This window comes from Hypanus sabinus, chromosome 31, assembly GCF_030144855.1.
Source record: "Hypanus sabinus isolate sHypSab1 chromosome 31, sHypSab1.hap1, whole genome shotgun sequence".
Lineage (NCBI taxonomy): Eukaryota > Metazoa > Chordata > Chondrichthyes > Myliobatiformes > Dasyatidae > Hypanus > Hypanus sabinus.
The window spans coordinates 34,189,561-34,200,180 of NC_082736.1; the positions used below are offsets into that span (position 1 = coordinate 34,189,561).

Below are 10,620 nucleotides of genomic sequence, written 5' to 3' on the forward strand. Positions count from 1 at the left end.
GAGTTATGACACCCGCAACAGGGCACCGGGTCCCACGCTGAGGGCCGCGAACAGCAGCACAGTGAGGACCTACGGCACCCGTACGGTGCGGCTACAGTTCGGCTCCAGCCGGTTCACGTGGGACTTCACACTGGCCGCCGTAGCCCAACCGCTCCTGGGGGCGGATTTTTTGTGGGCTCACAGCCTGCTGGTCGACCTGCCGAGACAAAGACTGGTCCACGCCGAGACCTTTCAGACGTTCTCCCCGGGTGAATCCCAGTTGCCGGCCCCTCACCTCGGCTCCATCACGCTGTCCGACAACGACTTCACCAGGGTCCTGGCGGAGTTCCCATCGGTTCTGGCACCGCAGTTCACAGCGGCCATGCCCAGACACAGCGTACAGCACCACATCCCGATACAAGGACCACCCCTCCACGCCCGTGCTCGAAGGCTTCCCCCGGACAAGCTCCGACTGGCGAAGGAGGAGTTCCAGAGGATGGAGGAATTGGGGATCATCCGGCGGTCCAATAGCCCACAGGCCTCCCCTCAGCACAAGCGACAGGGGGCTGGAGACCATGCGGTGACTACCGCAGGCTGAACAAGGCTACCACACCGGACCGCTACCCTGTGCCGCACATTCAGGACTTTGCAGCAAACCTGCATGGTGCACGGATCTTCTCCAAGGTCGACCTCGTCCGAGGGTACCATCAAATCCCGATGCATCTGGACGACGTCCCCAAAACGGCTCTTATCACCCCGTTCGGCCTTTTCGAGTTCCTCCGCATGCCGTTCGGCCTGAAGAATGCCGCACAGACGTTCCAGCGGTTAATGGACGCGGTGGGACAGGACCTGGACTTTGCGTTCATCTATTTGGACGACATCCTCATAGCAAGCAGCAGTCGTCAGGAGCATCTGTCCCACCTCCGTCAACTCTGCGCCCGACTGAGTGAGTACGGTCTTACAATCAACCTAGCCAAATGCCAGTTCGGACTTGATACCATTGACTTCCTGGGCCACAGGATTACTAAAGACGGGGCAACCCCTCTGCCCGCTAAGGTAGATGCGGTCCGCCACTTCCCCCGACCCACCACGATCAAAGGCCTTCAGGAATTTGTGGGTATGGTGAACCACCGTTTCCTCCCTTCATCTGCCCGGATCATGCGCCCCCTGTTCGCCCTGCTGTCGGGTCTGGGCAAGGGCATTACCTGGGACGAGGAGTCCGCCGCCGCTTTCGTTCAAACGAAGGAAGCTTTGGCGGACGCCGCAATGCTAGTACATCCCAGAATGGACGCCCCTACCGCCCTCACAGTGGACGCATCTAACACGGCGGTCGGTGGGGTACTGGAGCAGCTCATCGCGGGTCGCTGGCAACCCCTGTCGTTTTTCAGCAAACACCTGCGGCCACCCGAGCTCAAATACAGTGCTTTCGACCGGGAACTGTTGGCGCTGTACCTGGCAATCCGGCATTTCAGGTACTTCTTGGAAGGCAGGCCCTTCACCGCGTTCACGGACCACAAACTGCTTACCTTTGCGTTCACAAAGGTGTCCGATCCCTGGTCGTCCCGCCAGCAGCGCCATCTGTCCTACATCTCCGAATACACGATGGACGTCTGGCACATCTCGGGAAAGGACAATGTCGTGGCGGACGCCCTCTCCCACACTAATATCCAAGCCCTGTCCCGGGGGTAGACTATGAAGCGCTGGCGGAGGCACAGCAGGCAGATGAGGAGATCCCCAGTTACAGAACCGGTTTGCAGCTCCAGGACCTCCCCGTAGGCCCAGGTGAGAGGACCCTACTCTGTGACGTCCCCACTGGCCAACCCCCGTCCCCACAACTGTCCAGATGGTTTCCAGCAGGTTCGTTTGGCACGGACTCCACAAGCAGGTCAGTGAATGGGCCAGAACGTGCATGCACTGCCAGACGGCCAAGGTGCAGCGGCACACCAAAGCTCTGCCGCAGCAGTTCCACCCCACCCACCGGCGTTTCGACCACATTCATGTGGATATCGTGGGCCCCCTGCCAGTGTCGCTCAGAGCGCGGCACCTCCTGACTACCGTGGACCAGTTCACAAGATGGCCAGAGGCGGTCCCGCTCACCGACACCACCTCCGAATCTTGCGCCCGAACCCTGATCACCACCTGGATATCTCGCTTTGGTGTACCGGCCCACATTACCTCCGACAGAGGCGCCCAGTTCACCTCCAGCCTGTGGTCGGCTGTGGCCAGCCTGTTGGGAACGCAGCCACACTACACAACTGCCTACCACCCACAGTCGAACGGACTAGTGGAGCGTTTCCACCGTCACCTGAAGTCGGCTCTCATGGCCCGCCTGCGAGGAGCCAACTGGGCGGACAAGCTTCCCTGGGTCCTTCTCGGCATCCGCACAGCGCCCAAGGACGACCTGCACGCCTCGTCGGCCGAGTTGGTCTACGGCGCGCCCCTGGCCGTCCCCGGGGAGTTCCTACCAGCCCCGAGGGGGCAAGAGGAAGAACCCGCAGCAGTCCTGGGCAGACTACGCGAGAGGCTCGGCCCCCATACCGACTTCACAGCACGGATGCACCCCGACCCATGTACCCAAAGACCTGCAGAACTGTAAGTTTGTGTTTGTACGAAGGGGCGGGCATCGGCCATACGAGGGGCCGTTTACGGTGCTCAGGAACAACGGGTCCACGTTCGAGCTGGACGTTGGGGGGAGAGAGGAGGTTTTCACGGTGGACCGACTCAAACCGGCCCATGTGGACTTGGAGCAGCCGGTCGAGATTCCGGCGCAGAGGCAGACCTCCCAAACAGAGCCCGACCCAGACTGAGGACGTTGGGGGGTGTATCGCCGGTTCGGGGTGGGGGGGGGGTGATGTGGCGACCCACTTTCCAGCGCACTCGGACCAGCTCACAAAGCGGCGCGCGCCGGCGTTGAGGCGGGTCCCAAAGAGGGCGCCAAGCCTGCTTCACCAGCAAGGGGAAAAGCCCGCGCGCCCGTGAGTTTGCACCCCTTCCCCGGGCGGGAACAGGAAGGCTTTGAAGCAAGGCCACGAAGTTTGAATAAACCTCTTTTGCAACTGCAGCTTATCGACTCCGTTATTTCAGCGCTGCGCGTAGCACACCGCTACAGTGGAAAGAGCACGGTGAGGATGTTGGCGGGTCTGGAGGACCTGAGTTACAGGGAAAGATCGAACAGGTCAGGAGTTTATTCCCTGGAATGTAGAAGACTGATGGGAGATTTGACAGGAGCTGAGGAACACAGATACAGTAAACGCAAGCAGGCCGTTTCCACTGAGGTTGGGTGGGACTACAACGGGTGCAGGGTAAAAGGTGAAGGGGAACGTGAGGGGAAACCTCTTCGCTCAGAGGGTGGTGAGAGTGCGGAACGAGCTGCCGGAGCAAGTGGGGCACGAGGGCTCGGTTTCAACGTTGAGGAGAAGTTTGGGTGGGTATGTGGATGGGAGGGGTCCCGGTGCAGGTTGACGGGAGCAGGCGGTTTAAATGGTTCAGCACTGTCTAGATGAGCCGAAGGGCCTGATTCTACGCTGTACTTTTCTGTGAGTCTAGGGCTCCCACCAGAAAGCCACGCAGACAGGGGAGAAGGTGGGGGGTGGGAATTGAACCTGGGTCTCTGGCAGCATCCCGACCCGCTGTGCCACTGGGCAGGAGGGGCCCCGACAGCCCAGCGAATGGCATCTGCTTTCAGGGCCGCAGACACCCTCTCACTGTGGGGCACAGGATTGGCGACGCAGGGGTACAGCCGAACCACGAAGAGGCGAGTTGAAATCTCGCCGCGGCCACTGTGCGTGTCACGCCCGGCGAGGGAGGTTCCAACGCGAGCAGTCCCTCAACACAAGAGGGAGCTTAGCGGCTGGGTGGTGTGCTGACACACCGGACGGTGCGATTCAACAGGACCGCAGCGCACGTACCTGGCGTAGGTGGGGGTGACGGCGTAGATGGTGGGCAGGGCCCTCCCGTCCGTGACAGCCTCGCCCTCGACCTTCAGCCTCTCCCGCAGCCTCCGAACCTCGGCCTGCAGCTGCACGATCTTCAGCTCCCGTGTCAGCTCCCCCGGCGGCCGCACGGGCGGCGTGCAGTCACATTGCAGCCCTGTGTGAGGGTAACACTGCAGCGATTACACTGAGTCCTCCCGAACCTCCCCTCTTCGCCCATTCTCCCCACCCCACACCCCGGGACAGAGATCCGGACGACTGGAATTCCCCCGCCATAACACAGACTGACTGATCCCCTCTCCTCATCCACACTGACCGATCCCTCTCCTCATCCACACTGACCGATCCCCTCTCCCGGTCCCTCACTGACCGATCCCTCTCCTGGTCCCACACTGACCGATCCCCTCTCCCGGTCCCTCACTGACCGATCCCTCTCCCGATCCCTCACTGACCGATCCTCTCTCCTCATCCACAATGACCGATCCCTCTCCTCATCCACACTGACCGATCCCTCTCCTGGTCCCACACTGACCGATCCCCTCTCCCGGTCCCTCACTGACGATCCCCTCTCCCGATCCCTCACTGACCGATCCCTCTCCTCATCCACACTGACCGATCCCCTCTCCCGATCCCTCACTGACCGATCCTCTCTCCTCATCCACAATGACCGATCCCTCTCCTCATCCACACTGACCGATCCCTCTCCTCATCCACACTGACCGATCCCTCTCCTCATCCACACTGACCGATCCCCTCTCCCGATCCCTCACTGACCGATCCCTCTCCCGGTCCCACACTGACCGATCCGCTCTCCTCATCCACACTGACCGATCCCCTCTCCCGGTCCCTCACTGACCAATCCCTCTCCCGGTCCCACACTGACCGATCCCCTCTCCTCATCCACACAGACCGATCCCCTCTCCTCATCCACACTGACCGATCCCCCTCCTCATCCACACTGACCGATCCCCTCTCCCGATCCCTCACTGACCGATCCCCTCTCCCGATCCCTCACTGACCGATCCCCTCTCCTCATCCACACTGACCGATCCCTCTGCTCATCCACACTGACCGATCCCCTCTCCCGGTCCCACACTGACTGATCCCTCTCCTCATCCACACTGACTGACCCCTCTCCTCATCCACACTGACCGATCCCCTCTCCTCATCCAGACTGACCGATCCCTCTCCCGGTCCCACACTGACCGATCCCTCTCCCGGTCCCACACTGACCGATCCCCTCTCCCGATCCCTCACTGACCGATTCCCTCTCCTCATCCAGACTGACCGATCCCTCTCCCGGTCCCACACTGACCGATCCCCTCTCCCGGTCCCTCACTGACTGATCCCTCTCCCGATCCCTCACTGACCGATGCCCTCTCCCGATCCCTCACTGACCGATCCCTCTCCTCATCCACACTGACCGATCCCCTCTCCTCATCCACACTGACCGATCCCTCTCCCGGTCCCACACTGACTGATCCCTCTCCTCATCCACACTGACTGAACCCTCTCCTCATCCACACAGACCGATCCCCTCTCTTCATCCACACTGACCGATCCCTCTACTCATCCACACTGACCGATCCCTCTCCCGGTCCCACACTGACCGATCCCCTCTCCCGGTCCCTCACTGACTGATCCCTCTCCCGATCCCTCACTGACCTATCCCCTCTCCCGATCCCTCACTGACCGATCCCTCTCCTCATCCACACTGACCGATCCCCTCTCCTCATCCACACTGACCGATCCCTCTCCCGGTCCCTCACTGACCGATCCCTCTCCCGATCCCTCACTGACGATCCCCTCTCCCGATCCCTCACTGACCGATCCCTCTCCTCATCCACACTGACCGATCCCCTCTCCTCATCCACACTGACCAATCCCTCTCCCGGTCCCACACTGACCGATCCCTCACCCGGTCCCACACTGACCGATCCGCTCTCCTCATCCACACTGACCGATCCCCTCTCCCGGTCCCTCACTGACCAATCCCTCTCCCGGTCCCACACTGACCGATCCCCTCTCCTCATCCACACAGACCGATCCCCTCTCCTCATCCACACTGACCGATCCCCCTCCTCATCCACACTGACCGATCCCCTCTCCCGATCCCTCACTGACCGATCCCCTCTCCTGATCCCTCACTGACCGATCCCCTCTCCTCATCCACACTGACCGATCCCTCTGCTCATCCACACTGACCGATCCCCTCTCCCGGTCCCACACTGACTGATCCCTCTCCTCATCCACACTGACTGACCCCTCTCCTCATCCACACTGACCGATCCCCTCTCCTCATCCACACTGACCGATCCCTCTCCCGGTCCCACACTGACCGATCCCTCTCCCGGTCCCACACTGACCGATCCCCTCTCCCGATCCCTCACTGACCGATTCCCTCTCCTCATCCAGACTGACCGATCCCTCTCCCGGTCCCACACTGACCGATCCCCTCTCCCGGTCCCTCACTGACTGATCCCTCTCCCGATCCCTCACTGACCGATGCCCTCTCCCGATCCCTCACTGACCGATCCCTCTCCTCATCCACACTGACCGATCCCCTCTCCTCATCCACACTGACCGATCCCTCTCCCGGTCCCACACTGACTGATCCCTCTCCTCATCCACACTGACTGACCCCTCTCCTCATCCACACTGACCGATCCCCTCTCCTCATCCAGACTGACCGATCCCTCTCCCGGTCCCACACTGACCGATCCCTCTCCCGGTCCCACACTGACCGATCCCCTCTCCCGATCCCTCACTGACCGATTCCCTCTCCTCATCCAGACTGACCGATCCCTCTCCCGGTCCCACACTGACCGATCCCCTCTCCCGGTCCCTCACTGACTGATCCCTCTCCCGATCCCTCACTGACCGATGCCCTCTCCCGATCCCTCACTGACCGATCCCTCTCCTCATCCACACTGACCGATCCCCTCTCCTCATCCACACTGACCGATCCCTCTCCCGGTCCCACACTGACTGATCCCTCTCCTCATCCACACTGACTGAACCCTCTCCTCATCCACACAGACCGATCCCCTCTCTTCATCCACACTGACCGATCCCTCTACTCATCCACACTGACCGATCCCTCTCCCGGTCCCACACTGACCGATCCCCTCTCCCGGTCCCTCACTGACTGATCCCTCTCCCGATCCCTCACTGACCTATCCCCTCTCCCGATCCCTCACTGACCGATCCCTCTCCTCATCCACACTGACCGATCCCCTCTCCTCATCCACACTGACCGATCCCTCTCCCGGTCCCTCACTGACCGATCCCTCTCCCGATCCCTCACTGACGATCCCCTCTCCCGATCCCTCACTGACCGATCCCTCTCCTCATCCACACTGACCGATCCCCTCTCCTCATCCACACTGACCAATCCCTCTCCCGGTCCCACACTGACCGATCCCTCACCCGGTCCCACACTGACCGATCCGCTCTCCTCATCCACACTGACCGATCCCCTCTCCCGGTCCCTCACTGACCAATCCCTCTCCCGGTCCCACACTGACCGATCCCCTCTCCTCATCCACACAGACCGATCCCCTCTCCTCATCCACACTGACCGATCCCCCTCCTCATCCACACTGACCGATCCCCTCTCCCGATCCCTCACTGACCGATCCCCTCTCCTGATCCCTCACTGACCGATCCCCTCTCCTCATCCACACTGACCGATCCCTCTGCTCATCCACACTGACCGATCCCCTCTCCCGGTCCCACACTGACTGATCCCTCTCCTCATCCACACTGACTGACCCCTCTCCTCATCCACACTGACCGATCCCCTCTCCTCATCCACACTGACCGATCCCTCTCCCGGTCCCACACTGACCGATCCCTCTCCCGGTCCCACACTGACCGATCCCCTCTCCCGATCCCTCACTGACCGATTCCCTCTCCTCATCCAGACTGACCGATCCCTCTCCCGGTCCCACACTGACCGATCCCCTCTCCCGGTCCCTCACTGACTGATCCCTCTCCCGATCCCTCACTGACCGATGCCCTCTCCCGATCCCTCACTGACCGATCCCTCTCCTCATCCACACTGACCGATCCCCTCTCCTCATCCACACTGACCGATCCCTCTCCCGGTCCCACACTGACTGATCCCTCTCCTCATCCACACTGACTGAACCCTCTCCTCATCCACACAGACCGATCCCCTCTCCTCATCCACACTGACCGATCCCCCTCCTCATCCACACTGACCGATCCCCTCTCCCGATTCCTCACTGACCGATCCCCTCTCCCGATCCCTCACTGACCGATCCCCTCTCTTCATCCACACTGACCGATCCCTCTACTCATCCACACTGACCGATCCCTCTCCCGGTCCCACACTGACCGATCCCCTCTCCCGGTCCCTCACTGACTGATCCCTCTCCCGATCCCTCACTGACCGATCCCCTCTCCCGATCCCTCACTGACCGATCCCTCTCCTCATCCACACTGACCGATCCCCTCTCCTCATCCACACTGACCGATCCCTCTCCCGGTCCCTCACTGACCGATCCCTCTCCCGATCCCTCACTGACGATCCCCTCTCCCGATCCCTCACTGACCGATCCCTCTCCTCATCCACACTGACCGATCCCCTCTCCTCATCCACACTGACCAATCCCTCTCCCGGTCCCACACTGACCGATCCCTCTCCCGGTCCCACACTGACCGATCCCCTCTCCCGGTCCCACACTGACTGATCCCTCTCCTCATCCACACTGACTGAACCCTCTCCTCATCCACACTGACCGATCCCCTCTCCACATCCACACTGACCGATCCCTCTCCCGGTCCCACACTGACCGATCCCCTCTCCCGGTCCCTCACTGTGATCCCTCTCCCGATCCCTCACTGACCGATCCCCTCTCCCGATCCCTCACTGACCGATCCCTCTCCTCATCCACACTGACCGATCCCCTCTCCTCATCCACACTGACCGATCCCTCTCCCGGTCCCTCACTGACCGATCCCTCTCCCGATCCCTCACTGACGATCCCCTCTCCCGATCCCTCACTGACCGATCCCTCTCCTCATCCACACTGACCGATCCCTCTCCCGGTCCCACACTGACCGATCCCTCTCCCGATCCCTCACTGACTGATCCCCTCTCCCGATCCCTCAGTGACCGATCCCCTCATCCACACTGACCGATCCCCCTCCTCATCCACACTGACCGATCCCTCTCCCGGTCCCTCACTGACCGATCCCTCTCCCGGTCCCACACTGACCGATCCCTCTCCCGGTCCCACACTGACCGATCCCTCTCCTCATCCACACTGACCGATCCCTCTCCCGGTCCCACACTGACCGATCCCTCTCCCGGTCCCTCACTGACCGATCCCTCTCCCGGTCCCACACTGACCGATCCCTCTCCTCATCCACACTGACCGATCCCTCTCCCGGTCCCACACTGACCGATCCCTCTCCTCATCCACACTGACCGATCCCTCTCCCGATCCCTCACTGACTGATCCCCTCTCCCGATCCCTCACTGACCGATCCCCTCTCCTCATCCACACTGACCGATCCCCCCGGTCCCTCACTGACTGATCCCTCTCCCGATCCCTCACTGACCGATCCCCTCTCCCGATCCCTCACTGACCGATCCCTCTCCTCATCCACACTGACCGATCCCCTCTCCTCATCCACACTGACCGATCCCTCTCCCGGTCCCTCACTGACCGATCCCTCTCCCGATCCCTCACTGACGATCCCCTCTCCCGATCCCTCACTGACCGATCCCTCTCCTCATCCACACTGACCGATCCCCTCTCCTCATCCACACTGACCAATCCCTCTCCCGGTCCCACACTGACCGATCCCTCTCCCGGTCCCACACTGACCGATCCCCTCTCCCGGTCCCACACTGACTGATCCCTCTCCTCATCCACACTGACTGAACCCTCTCCTCATCCACACTGACCGATCCCCTCTCCTCATCCACACTGACCGATCCCTCTCCCGGTCCCACACTGACCGATCCCCTCTCCCGGTCCCTCACTGTGATCCCTCTCCCGATCCCTCACTGACCGATCCCCTCTCCCGATCCCTCACTGACCGATCCCTCTCCTCATCCACACTGACCGATCCCCTCTCCTCATCCACACTGACCGATCCCTCTCCCGGTCCCTCACTGACCGATCCCCTCTCCTCATCCACACTGACCGATCCCTCTCCCGATCCCTCACTGACCGATCCCCTCTCCTCATCCACACTGACCGATCCCCCCCGGTCCCGGTACCGGACAATGACCGATCCCCCCCGGTACCGGTCCCGGTACCGGACAATGACCGGACACTGACCGACCCTCCCCGGTCCCGGTACCGGACACTGACCGAGCTGTCGGACCGAGAACAACAACCAGATCCCGGACACCACGAAATAAACGGCGAAAACGTCCCTCAGCTTCAGCCTCATGGCGCCATTGGCGCATCACTTCCGCCCCTTCAGCTCCACATACACCACTTTCACGCGACGTCACTTCCGTTTGCTGCTGCGCCACTGTTCTTCCGGATCCGGGTGCCCTCTGTGATGACAAGATTCTGCAGAAGGGGTCGAGATAATTGAAAAGACGGGACCTCAAGGTTATGAACTCCTTATGGCTGCCCGTGCCACGGGTTGTGCAGTTTAAGTCCGTGGCTAAGGAGGGAGGGAGGGAGGACTGGGCTCTCTTCCAGGGAAGGTGGGACCT

At 61.4% G+C, this 10,620-nt stretch overlaps 1 protein-coding gene across 1 annotated transcript in view; it reads right to left on the reverse strand.

Moving 5' to 3' along the window:
• The window catches only part of b3gat3 (beta-1,3-glucuronyltransferase 3 (glucuronosyltransferase I)), a 29,616-nt gene extending 19,226 nt beyond the window's left edge, over positions 1 to 10,390 (reverse strand). The window contains exons 1-2 of the mRNA XM_059955388.1: positions 10,265 to 10,390; positions 3,888 to 4,068 (exon numbers count right to left, since the gene is read on the reverse strand). Of these exons, the coding sequence (XP_059811371.1) occupies positions 3,888 to 4,068; positions 10,265 to 10,346 (263 nt within the window). The 5' untranslated portion in view covers positions 10,347 to 10,390. The remainder of the gene's footprint in view (positions 1 to 3,887; positions 4,069 to 10,264) is intronic.
• Positions 10,391 to 10,620: the final 230 nt, after the last annotated feature.